The sequence below is a fragment of the Lontra canadensis genome, unplaced genomic scaffold (genome assembly GCF_010015895.1).
Source record: "Lontra canadensis isolate GAN:19392208 unplaced genomic scaffold, GSC_riverotter_1.0 scaffold74, whole genome shotgun sequence".
In the NCBI taxonomy this organism is placed as follows: Eukaryota; Metazoa; Chordata; class Mammalia; order Carnivora; family Mustelidae; genus Lontra; species Lontra canadensis.
Window position 1 is genome coordinate 2,428,806 of NW_022631068.1, and position 15,847 is coordinate 2,444,652.

The 15,847-nt window shown below is 57.3% G+C and overlaps 1 protein-coding gene across 1 annotated transcript in view; it reads left to right on the forward strand.

The window, feature by feature from the left end:
* Positions 1-15,847, forward strand: part of KCNC1 (potassium voltage-gated channel subfamily C member 1) — a 41,733-nt gene that overhangs the window by 20,994 nt on the left and 4,892 nt on the right. The window contains exon 2 of the mRNA XM_032881150.1: positions 10,195-11,128. Within this exon, the coding sequence (XP_032737041.1) occupies positions 10,195-11,128 (934 nt within the window). The remainder of the gene's footprint in view (positions 1-10,194; positions 11,129-15,847) is intronic.

Sequence of the window (15,847 nt, forward strand, 5' to 3'; positions counted from 1 at the left end):
TGAGCATCGAATGTCACTGAGCTCCCTGGCAGGCAGAGCAAAAGAGGAACTCTGAAGGGTTCCATCACTCATCACTTACGAACAGAAAAGTCAGCAAGTGCAGCAGAGACAGAGAAACATGGTTCTGAACTCTGAAACAGAACAATTTCCTGCGTGGAATACTGGTGTTTCTCTGAGTTTAACATGCTAATGGGTGAGGATATATGTGTCTGGTGTCCTGGAAGGACTCTCAGGTCACAGGAGTGGGTGGGATGTCGGCTTCTGGTGGGACCTTCCAGCCAGCCCTCCAGGCATGGGGGACTCAAGGGGCACTCGGGGACAGCATGGCCCTGCTTCCCTAAGGCACACAGGCCTGTGTACCTCGCTGGGGCTGTCTAAAGTCCACATCAAGCCAGAGCAGCCAGGTCTGGCTCTCGGGCACAACTAGGCTGACTTGCACTGTGGATATAGTTGGGGGTGGGTTGCCCACGGAAGGCCTGGAGAGCAGGCCTTCGAGCCAGGCTGGGACTGATGGCACGGCAGAGGCCCTCCGGGTGCTTGGGCAAGCTTCTCCACCTCTGTAAACCTTAGCCTCCTCGTCTGAAAAATGATACCAGTCAAACTTCCCCCTAGACTGGTGTGAGGTTTCAGTGACCCGATGCATGGAGAGCGCAGGAGGCAGGGACCCCTTGAGCCCCGGAAGCTGCCCTCATCAGCGTCCATCTTATCACCAGAGTTAGGCCAGAACGCCAGGAGCTCTGGCTCCCACCCTGCTTGCCTTTGACCTTGGGTGTCCTTGCCCACCAAGCCTCATTTGCTCCTGGGCCCATGGCAGGGGCTCACGTGGATAACCATGTGGCAGTGGGCATGTGAAGTCACCCTTACCCTGAGGACAGTTCCTCACTGGCAGGAGGCTGGTGTGCTGGGTCTCAGACATGGCTTTGCCTGGGTCTGTGGCCCCAGGAAATGGGCTCTGAAGGCCATGCCATTGGCTCCCATGAGGCTCTCATTTGCTCCCAGTTTGTCAGCAGGCAAGTGGTAGCAGGAGAGGAAAACATTAGGGAAAAATTCTGAAATGAAACGTTTCTCTCGTTAGCTGTTTGCTGCTGCTCCTTGTAACTTCCACCCTCCCCCCACCCAATAATTCAGGGGGAAAATGCTGTGTTTAGATTTTTGTGGAAGTAAGCCTTGGCCCAACTCCTGGAATCCTAGTGTGCAAGGGAACTGGCAGTCTCGAGGTGTCTCCCAACCCCAGAATTCTGCCTGGGATTTAGGGAAAGCCTAGACACCTGGCCTTTTGCTCTAGGAGCTCCGTAGCATCCGACTTCCCAGGCTGTGTTGTTATTATTGTTAGAGTCCCTACTTGAAAAATGATGGGCCTGCGTTTCCCAGAGCTCACTTGCCTGCTGCAGTCAGACAGCCCATGGTGGAGCTGGGACTCAAACTCGGGCTTCCGAAGCCAGGCCTGGACCCTTCACCTCCTGCCACACTGCCCGCTTCCCAGTCTCCGGGTTGTCCCGGGCTCATGAGCTTCATTATACACCGAGCTGCCCAGTGCTTGGGTCTCATCTAGCCTCATGGATCCCCAGTGCAAGGATGGGGCTGGAGGCATCAGAGCCACGGAGGGCCCAGGTCGAAGGTCAGTTTCTGGTCCCACCCACACCTGCTGACCCTGTCTCTGAGCATGGGACCAAGGAGCCTGCATTTGTGTCTCCGCTGTGTCCCTCTCTCCCAGCACACCCCACCGCCTTCCTGTTCATCACGCAAGCCTCAGCCCACTCCTGCCCCCTGCGTGCCCCCACAGCGCCTCCAGGGAGGGCTTCTTACTTCCAGACTCCCGGTCACCCTTCTGAGGGGTCTGGGCTTTGGCCGTCACCAAGTAAGTTCTCCTTGGTGCTGCGCCCAGAGACTGCTCCCAGGGGCTGTCTTTCAGGGGACACTCCTCCCTGTGTCCTCCAGGACCAGGGTTAGCCCCGGTTGGGCAGACGTATCCCCGTGCTGCTTAGCCAGGACTGCGCTGGTGCGTGCACCCCGCCTCACTCCTGCCACGTGGATGGCTCTCGGAAGGGCAGTGCTGCTGTGCTGGGATGGGGGGGGGCACATCCACCTCAGTCTCCCAGCTGCCTCCCAACTCGGTGGTTGTGTCATGACTGTAAGAGTCTTCACTTCTCTAAGTCTGCGATGCTCTGATCCTAAGCACTTTGTTGTGATGGGACCCATGAGGGCCAGAGGTGCAGGTAGGGTTTCATCCTGACTTCAAGATCCCATCATTTCTGCTCCGGCCACTGCCTCCCTTCGACCTGGGGTCTGGAAGGCAGGTGGGGCCCTGGGAGCAGAGAGGCCTGGGCGGGCATCTAAAGCAAAGGCTCGGAAGCCGTGACCATGAAAGCTCCAGGCTGCAGCCCAGTACTGACGCTCTCATCTCTGTCCGCCCTCAGAGTTCTGTGACCTTGGGCCGATCCTTTCCCTTGCTGGGCCTCCTTGCTGGGCCTCCGTTTCTCCATTCATGCCACAGGGGGCAGCTTTTAGACCAGAAACCTCTGAGGGCCTCCTCTTCCCTGGTGTTTGGGGTTTCTAACGACCATGTTTTCACAAGTCTAAGGCACCATCGATCTAAGACATGACATGAGTTGAATAATAGCACACTGGGGATGGGGTTAGACATACTATTTTAAGGATGTGTACATTTTATGACATGTTTTCATTTCCAAAATGCAATAAAAGAATGTGCATCCTGGAACGAAAGCAACACGGAGACTGTGGCCACCTCCAAATTTGCCAGTATAGCTGTCGGGGCAGCCCTTTCTGGATATGGCCTAGCTCTAGGGTTGTGAGGGGATTCAAGGAAGCCTCTCTCTGGAAGGCTGGAGGCCTGGGCCCTGCCTTTCCTGGCCTCGGTTCCCCCATTGCCCAGGCTGGGTCCCAGGACTGAGAGGGGGAGTGTGACAGGAGGAGGGGTTCTGACCGGAACACCACAGCCCTGCCTCCCTGTGGCCTTTTCCCTACCCTTACCCTTTCTCTCCTCTTTCTCTCAGTCAGAGACAGTTCCAGAGAAAGGAGCATACCCCAGGGCTAGTGTGTGAATGACTATGTCTGACATGGAAAAGGGTCACAGCCATGGGCTGGGTCTTATCTCCGAGAACACGTGTCCAGAGTGCCTAGCCAGCCCTATTCCCCTAGGAGAGGGCTCATATGTGCCCCAGCCCCATACGATCCCATACCGGTCCTTACACACAGATGCAGACACATCACACCCCATACATGTCCTTATCTACATACAAGCACACACACCACTCCTCATATGTGTCTTAACACACACACACACTTGTGCACGCATGCACACACTCACACACACACTCCTACCACCTGTAGGAACCACACACTACACATGGTGACCATTTACATAAGCCTTTCACACATGCCTGGAGTCAGGTCGCATAAACCGGGGACACACCTTCACCATGTCTACACCTGCTCCGCGTTGACAGTCTCTCCCCCTCACCCCCTCTCCCCCGGGACTCTCCCACAAACATAGACTTGCCCAAACAGGTGCCCACTCGGCCGTGTTATGTTCTCTGCACAAACTCTCGAACACTTCCACTCACCCACTCTGTGTAACATCGTGGGGAACTCATCCACCTGCTGCTCCCTGAGCTGGGAGCCAAGGGGGAAAGACTAGTGAAAAGGAACAGGGGCAGGGACCTGGATGCCGGGATGGACTGCCCAGGACCCCCCATTTATTGATAGACCAAAAAGAAACTAGACTCCAAAGAGGACCCTCCCCCGTCGCCCCCTTGCAGCTCTCAGCCGGCCCAGCATGCCGCGGGCCTGCCCAGCCCAGGGAAGGCCAGACGAGTGTAATTCAGTTTCCAAACTCAACTCGACTGACAATTTATTTAGTCCAATTGACCATCCCGCCTGCTCTGCATCACTGACTCTGCCTGGATTAACTCAAACGCCATATACCCCCGCTGGGCAGATTTAATTAGGTGAAAAAAATGACCTGAAGCCTCAGGGGGCTGGACCTGGACTGCAGCCAGGGGCCCCGTGATGAGCCCCACTGCCTGCAGCCTTGCCTGGTCTCGGAATCCTCAGAAGGGACCGAGTCCAACCCTCAGTGTACCGGTGATGAATCTGAGGCCCAGAGAAGGGAAGTGACTTGCCAAGGTCACACAGCACGTGAGCGCCAGACCCGAACGGTGGTCCATGCACCACAGTCCAACCATCACCTTGTTCCTGGAACACCAGACTGAGAGCACTCAGAACCCCACCGCAAACCCCAGAACAATTCTGGAAGGCAAGCACAATCTTCTACAGATGACTGTGGCATACATAATTTATAAATGAAAGTCATCACACATATTGGTCATTTTAATAGATAGTAAATTGCTTTTCTGATTTATGGTTTCAGGGGCGGGGTTACCATAAAAATAACTTGGTGATTTATAAAACATCTTCTTAAGTCAACAGAGCTTCAGTAGGTTTGTCTGACTTTACAGCCAACAGCCTCGCCACCCGAGTTACCATAGAAATGGGATGCCTCCTTCTGTTGCCATGGCTACCACTTTCTAGAACACTATTGGTGGGTCTTTCACAGTTTGTGATTTGGTTCTGGGGGGGGTGGGGGCCAGGACTACCAGCTTGGGTTTATGCTGCATTATCTGGTGATCTTGCCTGTGTTGTCTTGAAATTTCACTGGGTGGCCTCTGCGGTGGCCAGGCTAGGTGACAACTGTCCCTGTCCCTGGGCTGCCAGGCAAAAGTCCCTTTGTGCCTCTCTTCCTCCCCTGGCAAACTAACAGCCCAGGAGAGGCTGGTCTTACAGTGGCCTGGATCCTGGGTGTGGGGGGCAAGGCGGCCGCTGGGGTGGGCTTAGAGAAGGGAGACGAGGCCTGGCAGCGGGGGTCGGGGGGGGTGGGCAGGAAATCAGGCAGCTGGGGACTGAGGGGCAGATGTAAGGCCTGGAAATCCAAGCACTGGCACCATCACCGTGGGGAGGCAGGCTGAGGGCATTGAGGAAGGCTAAAGAGGCAGAGGCAAGGTGGGCTGGATCTGCTGTCCTATGGGAGAGACAGACGCTGAGCCAGCCACACCTACAGGGGTGAGGTGGGCAGATGAGGGGCTAGCCCGGTGGCCAGGCCTGGGTTCTACTGTATGATAGTGAGAATGCCGTGCGGGGATGGCTGCCACGTCATCGTGTGCCCCCAGTGCAGGGGGACCAGAGCTGTGGGGGGCTGTGGGTATGCTTCCATACAGCCCCTTGGCCCCTGTGTCATCTCCAGATGTGCAGTCAGGCCCCTGGGCTGTAGATTGTGTGGCTGCATGGACGGCGAATGCGCTTAGGGTAAGGGGTGAAGGGTGTGCTCTGGGTAGCTGTGTGTGTCCGCGGTCTCTGGGACGCAGACGGCTCACGTAGGGTGCGGCCCTTGCCCTTGCCTTCAGCCCCTTGCTGACCCGGGATTGCTGCAGATGTGGCTCCCAGCGTCGCTCTCCGCCAGGCTCGGCCACCCCCAAGAATGCCCCATCCCCACGCACTTGCCCAGTCCCTCTGGCTGAGCCCCTTGAACAAGTTGGGATCATCTCCCAGCCTGCCCTTTTCTGGGTGTGTGAGGAGGTGGCCAGGTGGGGACACAGGCAAGCCCATCCAAGGCTGCTGTTGGTGGTGATTCCCTGAATGAGGTTGGGGGCAGCCTCCCTATCCCTGGGCTGCTGTTGTCCCGGGTGCGAGCAAGTCCTAGGCAGCTGGGCCGGCCCAAGAACAATTCATTGGGGGGCCGGGCGGCCCAGTTCTCTCCTTCACCGGGATAGGCATAACCTGCCCTCAGGGAGTCTGACCTGTGGGTGCCAAGCTCCAGGATGGAGGCGTCCAAACACAGGGCCAACCACCCAGGTGCGCTGGCAGCTCTGCTGGTAGAAGTAGGTTCGATTCTAGAGCTAGATGAACTTGGGTCCTAGCCTCAGCCTCATCATGAGCTCTGAGCCCTTGGTTTAGTCGCTGACCTCTGTGTACCTGGGTTTCCTTTTTGGCACAGTAGGGTAGGACTCCCTATCTCATTAGGTCGGAGAGAGGACTAATGGTGCCGAGTGGGTCCTTAGCTTTGGAAGCTTTCTGCCCCCTCCTTCCTGTGCTCAGCTTCTCTGAGGACGGACCAAAGGGAGCTGGGACTCAGCTGGAGGTGAGCTCTCCCTTTGGCTGTGCTCTGTGGCAGGCCTGCTGGTCTCTGGGCATACGAGGATATGGCAGTCTGAGCAAGCCAGGGGCACTGGTCTCTACAGCCCTCCTAGGGGCCCTCCTGAGGGCCTGGATGTTCCTGGGGCTTGGCCTGTGGCCGAGGACCAGGCCTACCAGCAGCAGAGATCAGGCAGGGGGGTGCCCGGGAAGGTGAGGTTGGGTGGCAGGCCTGGCTGCCACTTTCCTTGCTTCCTCCCTAGTCTTGGTGCCAGGTTCTGGGCTGGGCTGGACTGCCACCCTGCCCCTGCCAACTCCCTGGGCACTAGGGCCCAGAGAGGAAAGAATCTAGGCAGGATGTTGCATGGATTGCTAAGAACCAATACTTTTTCCTACCCTAACTGTGTAAGACCCGCCCTCTTTCATGGCCTCAAGTGAGAGGGGCAAGTGGAGTGAGAGCTCTGCGGGCCGGCGGAGGCACCTGGGACATCAGGGCCCTGTTGGGGCTGTTCCCATGAGCCTCCCCAAGCACTAATGAGCCAGTGTTGGAGACAGGTTTGCTGCCTCCTTGGGGGTGAATTTAGAGAGTCTTTGGGGGGTCCCTTCATTTGCTGCCTCGTTAGGGCTTCAGCTCCAAGAGGAGCCTCACCTGGAGAAGGGGTCCCAGGAGTAGGGCTACTTAGTGGGGGCACTGAGGAATGAATGGGTTTTTCTAGAGGTATGAAGACACAGAGACTGGGAGACCCGGAGAAGGGGGTCAGAAATGGCAATGAGTTGTGTATGGCGAGAATGTTGGGTGCGGGTAGGGAGTGAGCTCTCGGGCCGGGGAGGCCGGGTGCAGAGCGTCCCCTGTGTCAGGGCTCCTCTCTGTGGGCAGCATGGTCCGGTGGCCTGGGCAGAGGGCTGGGATGCCAATGGGTCGCTCCCTCTGGTAGCTGTATGGAGACTGGACTCTATGCCGGAAGCCTGCTGACTTTGATGGTAGTGGTCCTATGGAGCGAGGATCACATGTGAGCAGAGGGGATGGAGGACAGGTGAGGGAGGGTTTGGGAGGAGGAGGCCATGGCTGATGGGGCAGTGAAGGGGGGTGCCTCGTGCCTCCTGTCATTGGTTAGGATGGGGAGCTCAGGGAGGCAGGGTGCCCCGCCTCTCCACATTCCTCAGCTGTGCATGTCCTCCTGCCTCAAAAAGCCCAGGGCAGGGGCAGGAACTGCCCTTTGGGATCCGGTGAGTGCCAAGCCCGATGACCGGGCCTCTGGGGACTGCGAGGAAACCTGGAGGCAAATAACCAGCATTTTGGAAGACATTTTTAGCTCTAGGAGCTTTGGCCACTTTGGTGACGGCAGGAGCTTTGGAGCTAGATAAACGTGGGTCAGAGTTGGTGGCCACTCGCAGTTGCTGCCACTTGGCTTTCCTAATCCACTTCTGGGGTGAGCCAGGTCTCCCCTATCCAGACCCTTAGAGAGCTGTTTCTGGAGTTGGGAGACCCGGCTTAGTCCCTACCCTGCTCCACCTTGTCCAAACCCCACCTGCTTTTCAGGGCCCGAGGGAGAGTCTCTTTTCAGTCCACTGCATTGGACTTGTCCTTGAGTGTGTCTTTTACTCTCTGCTGGGCAGGGAGCTCCCCAAGGCTGAGGCTTTATTCCACTCTGCTGGCCATAACCTGGTGGCTGGAAAGAGTGGAAGGGAGAAAGGATGGATGGTTGGATGGATGGATGGATGGATGGGCAGGCAGGCGGAAGGAAGAAAGGGAAGAAGGAAAGGAGAGAGTAAAGGAAGAAGGAGGGAAGGAAAAGAGAGGAGGGAAGGGAAGAATGATTGCCTGCATGGTGAACGGGAAGGGGGAGGGAGGGAAGGGAGAGAGGAAAAAGAAAGGAAGGAGTGGAGGGAGGGAGGAGGAAAGAAAGAGGAATGGATGTGAGGATGAAAGGGAGGATGGGAGGGAGGGAGGGGATGGGGAGGAAGGAAAGAAGGAGGGATAGATGAGTGCCAGGAGGGATCCATCCATGGATAGAAGGAAGGATTCACAGGGATCATACTTGATAGTAGTCTGGATAAAATTTTTGAAAAGTGTACAGTGCCCTAAAACCAACAGAACTATGAGCGTAGCATAAGGCCCCGAGACTTCTTCCTGTCTGCGGGACCCCAGACTTCCCATCTGTAGCATGTAGTGTCTTGGACCAGATACTCTCTAAAGGCTTCTTTTACTCTGACATTCTAAAATGCTGTCTTTGTTGCTTCCCCTTTCCTCTCCCCTTCCTCCAAACCAGAATGTTCCTTGAAAGGTCCACATGGTTCTCGGTTTCTAGATCCATGCCAGATTATGTGGCAGGTCCCATGGCTATGGTCAACCCAGACAGGGCTGTTCTTGGACCCGACAATGCTGCCCCCACACCGACGACCACCACAAGGTGTGGGGGGTGGGGGGGTGCATCTCTGCGGACTACATTATTCTGGAAGCAGCATGGCTGCTTCTTGTTGTGGATACCATATGGGGCCTTGGCCCTCCTTGAAGTTCTCTGTGAGGGGAGCTCACAGAGGGAGAACATAGGGGTCACCCCAACCAGACTGTAGCCCAAGGCTGCTTCCAGAAGATGGACTGGCTTGGGACATTGTCTATCTTACACAGGCTGGGAGAAGGGGCCCCAGAGGGAAGGGGAGCTATGGGAACATGCAAGCAAGGATGACCAACTGGACACCTGGAGGAGAACTGACTGGCTGGGGTTCTTCTAGAGCTCTGGGGGACCCAACTGGAGGCTGTAAGAAGAGGCCTTGCCTGGAATTCAGTCTAGCAGGACAGATAGCTCCTCGGTTCTCTTTCCTCAGGTACCCAGGTCTACTGGGGGCTAGTGAAGCCCAGGGTCATCAGATGGGGCCACCAAACCAAACCAAAGGAGCTCCTGAACCTTTCTCCAGGGTCTCAGATGGTTCTGGACAGGCTGGGCCATCCTGACCATTTCCTTCTCACTGGTGGGGTCTGAGAAGAGGGGGCAGCCACATATGTTCAGAAAGCCCCAGCCCTCCAGCAACTCCTTCCTCGCTTCCACCCACTACCATACTCAGCAGGAGAGAAGCAGACCCTATAGTTTTGGTGCCTTTGCGGACCCCCAGTCCAGTTGTCCTTCTGCTACTGGACCTACAACACAGTATCCCTGACAAATGAGCATTTAGCCTGTATTTCAGTACCTCCAAGAATGGGACGCTCACCTCCAAGCTGGTGGTGGGAATTCCTAGGAGAATGGGGGTGGGGGTGGGCGTAAAAGCTGTCTAAGGCCCTGGGGCAGATATCTATCTTTGCAGTTTTAGACTTGAGAGGACCCAAAAGAGACTACATTGGTGACGTACACATTCCTGAAAAAGAGCGTGAATGGACTGTGGTAGGAAGAGGAGGGCTGGGCCATGTGGCCACTGAGGGGCCCAATTCCACCATCACAGCCCTGTCTCATTCCTTTGCCACCTTGAGCCTCAGCAGGCAAAGTCACTTTTATCAGTCAGGGTAGGCTAAGTGCTTTACTAAGTCACCCCCAAATCACAGCAGCTTAATACCTCAGTAGTTGATTTCCCACTCAGGTACTTAGTGGATATTTTTATTTTCAGGGACCGAGGCTACGTCCTTGTGGTGGCCCTTCTGGCTCCTAGAACATCAGCATGTAACCGGCAGCTGGGGGAGGAAAGGTGCTAAGGGCCTGGCTTGTCGTTAGCACCCATCCCTTTCACGTGCTGTCCCCCGACCGTGAACTCAGTCACGGGACCCCACCTCATCCCAAGGAAGCTTGGCAAATGGAGTTGAGCTGTGTGTCCAGGAGGAAAGGAAAGGCATTTGTGAAAACAAAGCAATTCTGCCCCAACTTCTTACCTCCCTGAGCATCCTAACTCGGTGCTCCGAGGAGGGAAAGGTGGCCCGTCCATTTGGCCCATGCTGGAGGGGCTGGCGAGCAGGCGTCCTCCCCTGGCCTGGCCTTTGGCCGGAGCCAACACCAAGGTACCCCAGGTTGCTTTGCTCTGGGTGGGAGGGCTTCCCTCTGACCCTGTGTTTCTCCTCCACAGTATGTGGCCTTCGCCTCCCTCTTCTTCATCCTGGTCTCCATCACCACCTTCTGCCTGGAGACCCACGAGCGCTTCAACCCCATCGTGAACAAGACAGAGATCGAGAATGTCCGGAATGGCACACAAGTGCGCTACTACCGGGAGGCGGAGACCGAGGCCTTTCTCACCTACATTGAGGGCGTATGTGTGGTCTGGTTCACCTTCGAGTTCCTCATGCGTGTGGTCTTCTGCCCCAACAAGGTAGAGTTCATCAAGAACTCGCTCAACATCATTGACTTTGTGGCCATCCTCCCCTTCTACCTGGAGGTGGGCCTGAGCGGCCTGTCTTCGAAGGCCGCCAAGGACGTCCTGGGCTTCCTGCGCGTCGTCCGCTTCGTGCGTATCCTGCGCATCTTCAAGCTGACCCGCCATTTTGTGGGCCTGCGGGTTCTGGGCCACACTCTCCGCGCCAGCACCAACGAGTTCTTGCTGCTTATCATCTTCCTGGCCCTGGGCGTCCTGATCTTCGCCACCATGATCTACTATGCCGAGAGGATAGGGGCACAGCCCAATGACCCCAGCGCCAGTGAGCACACCCACTTTAAGAACATCCCCATCGGCTTCTGGTGGGCCGTGGTCACCATGACGACGCTGGGCTACGGAGACATGTACCCGCAGACGTGGTCCGGCATGCTGGTGGGAGCGCTGTGTGCGCTGGCGGGCGTGCTCACCATCGCCATGCCTGTGCCCGTCATCGTGAACAATTTTGGGATGTATTACTCCTTAGCCATGGCTAAGCAGAAACTACCAAAGAAAAAAAAGAAGCATATTCCACGGCCACCGCAGCTGGGATCTCCCAATTATTGTAAATCTGTCGTAAACTCTCCACACCACAGTACTCAGAGTGACACATGCCCGCTGGCCCAGGAAGAAATTTTAGAAATTAACAGAGCAGGTAGGAAACCTCTTAGAGGCATGTCGATCTGACCTTTCACCTCCGCCCCCCGTAGCGATGATTCCAGATTCAGTCAGACTGCTTCCTTAGTTCCGTGGGCGACCCGGGACCCCGCACTCAGTCTCGAGGTGTGGAGCCCGGGAGCCCAGGGAGATGCTGGGCAGCCAAATTCACAAGGCGAGAGCCTGCTGGAGGAACCTCACTGGCGGCCCTGGGTAAGGAGGTTGGCGCGCTGGTCTCGTGAGGTTCGGAAGAGACGACATGGCCCGCGAGGTTGCTGAGGACTCTCTTGGCAGGAGCCCAGGGGGCTGCTGCTCGGTGGGCAGGAGGCAAGCATGAGTCTCTGACTCAGGCCACTGTCCCAGGGCTGGGGCAGGGCAGGGGTGGGTGTGATTCGGAAACGCCAGATAGCTTCTGGTTTGGTCTTCCCTTGGCCCCCTTCAGGCTGTGCAGACAGCACAGCTGGTGCAGGGGATCGGGCAGGAGGGTCCCTGCAAAGGCAGTAGCAAGGATTCTCACCCCGCAACAGAGCCTGTCTCCACAGCTGAGTAGAACTCCTGCTCTGATTCCGGCTGCCTAGCTCCAGGTGCGTCCTCGGGGACACCTGTAGCCCTCCGTAACAAGCTTACTTACCCCACAGCATGCCGAACAAACTCACCTTCTACCACCACTCTAGAGTTTAGCATTTATCTTTAGGAACCTGTTGGAGCGACTCTAGCTTTCACGTTGTCTGTTTGGGTTGATGGTCGAGCGGGAGTTTCCGGTGGCCTTCTGATGGAAGCGGCTGGTGAGCAAAGGACGAGCGGGGGCCACCATCCCGGGCAGCTTTAGGCGAAAGCACTACGGACCAGCAGCCACCTCCCACCGAGGGTCCTCCCCATGTCCGGCAGTAGGGACTGCAGCAGCAATACGTGACAACCAGACCAGTGTCCAGCCACATTCCCGTGAATTCAGTGGGGGGCCGGGAGGGGAGGGAGGGGGGCCATGAAACAATACTAGTCACCGTGGGATATATTCTCATATTCCATGGCTAGTGGTTTGTTATGGGACTATCTCAGTTTTATGAGAACCTGCACATAGCACATAAAGTTGATCATGGGGCTCTGGTCTGAAGATATAAAGCCCATAGTCTACCTCTACCCATGGAATACCATCGACTTATTCTGTGGACACAGGGATTTCAAGGAAATGAATGACCCAGAGAAGAATGGCAACACTGAGCTAAGAGGTGCCAGGGTGAGGGAGGCTGAGTGAGTGACAGGTAGCATTTAGTCTAGGGAGGATGTCCCCGTGCCCAGGTGTGGCAGGCGAGTTCAACCCTGGATGAGCACGTTTCCCCTGGTGTGGGTGGCCTCCCCCAGCGGATGAGGGATTCCTCATTCCTGCCCCCTGCTGACGCGCACCCGCCACCCCATCCCGCTCCAGATCTGGCTTCATTCCACACCTGTGCTGCCTAGCGCAGTACCCCCGAGGCCCACTTCTCTGCCCGTGGGGGCTCTCTCGCCCCTTCTTCTGGTCCCATACCCTTCCCTGCTTCCTGGATTCCTCGAGGCACTCAAGAAGAACATGGTTAGTGTCATGGGCCAGGCCACGGGGTGGGCGAGGGTCTCCAATGCTGGAACAGGGGGCCTGAGGTAGGTCTGCATCCCCCTGGCCAAGGCATGGCTCCTGCTCAGCAGGGGAGGCACAGGCGAGCGGAAAGTTCCCACCCCGCCTCTCTGCTTTGGATTAGGTGGACGTCTGACTTCAGGAGCTGCCATCATGGCAAGGAAAGTTCCTGGGGCTCTGCGGAGGGTCGGGGCTGGCCTGGCCCACACCTTCAGTCCAGGCCCCAGCAGGGAGAGCTCAAAGTTGGGTGACATCCCTATGGCGCTACTTGGCCCTCAGGATCAGTGCCCCAAGCTAGGGTGCCCAGGCCAGCCTACCAAGGATCCCCAGTTCACTCTAGTCAGGCACAGATTCCTCTGCACTCCTAGAAAATGCCAGTATTCTCCATGTGCTGAGGGTGCACACACGCGTGCGCGCATGCACACGCACGCGTGCATACACCAAGTGCAGATGTGTTCTGACATGCACACCAGCTAGTCCCAGAGACACAGCCCTCTTCCCGTGCTGCAGCAGACCCGTGAAGCCCTTTCACTCCTGGTGGATCCCCTGGGCCCCCCAGCCATGGCAGCCCTGCTCCCAGAGCCTCCTGGTCTCTGGCCCCAGATCTCAGGGACCCAGAGAGCCCTGGCTCAGTCAGTCCTTGGCTGAGGAGGGATTTGGGGGCCTCCCAAGCTTGCCCTCAGGAGCCCAGATGCCCAGGCCATCCTGCCTTTCTCTCCCCAGCCCCACACTCTGCCCGCCCTCCCTTTCCAAATGCTCACTTGCACTGGAGGTGCTGTCCTGTTGTCTAGACCTGTCCACCTTGGCTCCCAGACCCCTCTGAGCCTCCTCCCTAACCAGAACACTCCTTCCAAAAGCTGGTGTGTGAGACTTAGATGATCTGTCACCAAGGTGTGTGGTCCTTAAGGGACCTCCATCTCAGCATCATGGGGTCCCTTCCCATTTGCTTCCTTCTCTGCTTGTAGCCACATACCCAGATGGGTGTGGGGACATCTGTGAGTTGCGGGGGGAGGGGCAGAGGTGAGGAAGGCAAATATGGGTGGAGACCTGACCCTACAAGAATTGAGAGAGGTAAGACACAGCCCCCAAGGCCTTTCCAGCTTCGCTCCATCCCCAAGGACAGTCAGGTGGCCTTAACAAAATCTGGTTTTCCAATTCCGCTTTTAGAATCTGGTTTAAGGCTAAATGCAGCCTGCTGGGCTCTGGGGCATCCCCTACCCCTGACCACCCCCAACTCCCCTTAAGTCCCAAGGACTCAAGGCCTCCCAGTCATGTCAACAACACCTCCCCTCACCTCCACCTCTCGGTCTGTCCTGAAGACTTAGGTCTGTGTGTCTGTGAGGGGTGATCTGTCTCCTCTGTACCATGGCAGGCATGGCCTCCATGTTTGGGGGATTTGTCCTGTGGGGATCGTGGGGGCGGGGATGCCAGGAGGGCATCCCACATAGGGATCGCCTGGGTCTGATGGTCTAGGAGAAGCTGCTCGTCTCCCAGAAAGGGTCTCCCACCCCATCTAGAGGCGGGGTCCTAGAGCACCTGCTCTGGACAGTTCGGAGTGCTCCCTCTGTCCTGCCATGTCCATTCACGTGCGTGTCTCACTCATCTCTGCTCCTCTGATATGGGTTGGTCCTTTGTGGTGCTGCGTCTGGGGCTGCGGGGTCCTACCATAGGTGAGCAGGGTGCTGGCATGGGGGAGGGTTGGTGGCCAGACCCACTTTTTGCCCACTGGCAGGGAGGGCAGCTGGCAGCTGTGAAGTCCCAGAGAAAGTGCTCCCTGGCCTCCCCAGGAGCCACACACTGTAGCCTCTGGGTCATCTCTGGACGGGGGCTCCCCCCTGAGCAGCTGAGTGTGCAGCGTCCCTGGCCCTGGCCTTCCGCCTTCCCCTGCCGGGCCACAGTGAGTGATGGGAGTGGTGGGAGTCCAAGGGGCAGGGAGGGTGACAGGAGCGGGCAGAGGTGACAAGACAGGATGTGGGCAGGGGCCCTCCGCACGGGCCGACCGAGTTGTTACTCGGGTTAGAGGGCCGGGCTGGGCAGTGGGGGCCCGGAGTGGGGTCCTCGAGGCCCCTAGGCAGGCCAAGAGGGGAGCAGTAGGGAAATGAACCCGCTCTGAGGGCCAGGCATGGGTGTTCTTTTCTATGTTGTTCACATTTTCTCTCTTTCTCTCTCCACTAATCATGTCTCTCTCTCTCTCTCTCTCTTTCCTCGTTTTGTTGCATGACTTGTGCCAGTTCTCGTGATTATACTCCGCTCGTGTCTCTCACAGACTGTCCCCACTTAGCCTGGAACTTTTCCCCTGAACCCCCTGCTGGGGAGACCCCTCAGGGCTAAACCCAGGAAATGCCCAGCACCCCCACCCTGCCCCAGCCCAGCGGGCGCCCCCCTACCCCCCAGCGCCCGCTGCTGGTGTGAACAGTAAGTAGTCGGCGCTGCCCGGAGAGCAGGGCGGAAAAGCCAGCAGTGCTGGCCGAGGGCCCAGGCACCGGGTTCTCCTTGCTCCAAAGTTTAAAAAAAAATGACCCTCTTGCAGATGCTCATCTCTCTCAGTCCATTTCAAAGCCTGGAAACCATCTCCGTGAGACGCTGCCCATGCTGTCATTCCATCACTGCAGGCGGGCGGGGTGGTGTGGGGGACCCGAGGGGCCCGGGGCCAGGTGCGCAGTCTTCGGTGGGGGGGCCAGGTGGGAACCAAGGCTCCCAGTGGCCCTCTCCTCCAAAGGACAGCGTGGGGGCAGGAGGACGGGGAGGTGTGGGGGAGCCGGCACTTCTGGCCATTTTCACGGGTTCCCCAGATTTAGAGAGTTGGCCCCTGCTTGGTTTCTCTCTCTTCCAGCCACCCCTCTCGACTTGGGGAGGGAGAATGCTCCCCGTTTCTGAGAGCAGCCCAAACCGCAAATAAGCCACCTGCCTTGGGAGGCTGGCTCCTTCGCAGAGCGAGACCTAAATACACCCACCTAGTCACAGCTTCCTCTCAAAGGGCATGGTGGTGCTTGAGAGAAGCAGCAGACCCCAGGCGTGACCTGGAGTCTTTCCAGGGACAGAAAGGTGCCTGATGGCTGTCCCTGCCCCCAGCCCCAGTAGGGGAAACCAGCCCAACTCGGGGCCCTTTAA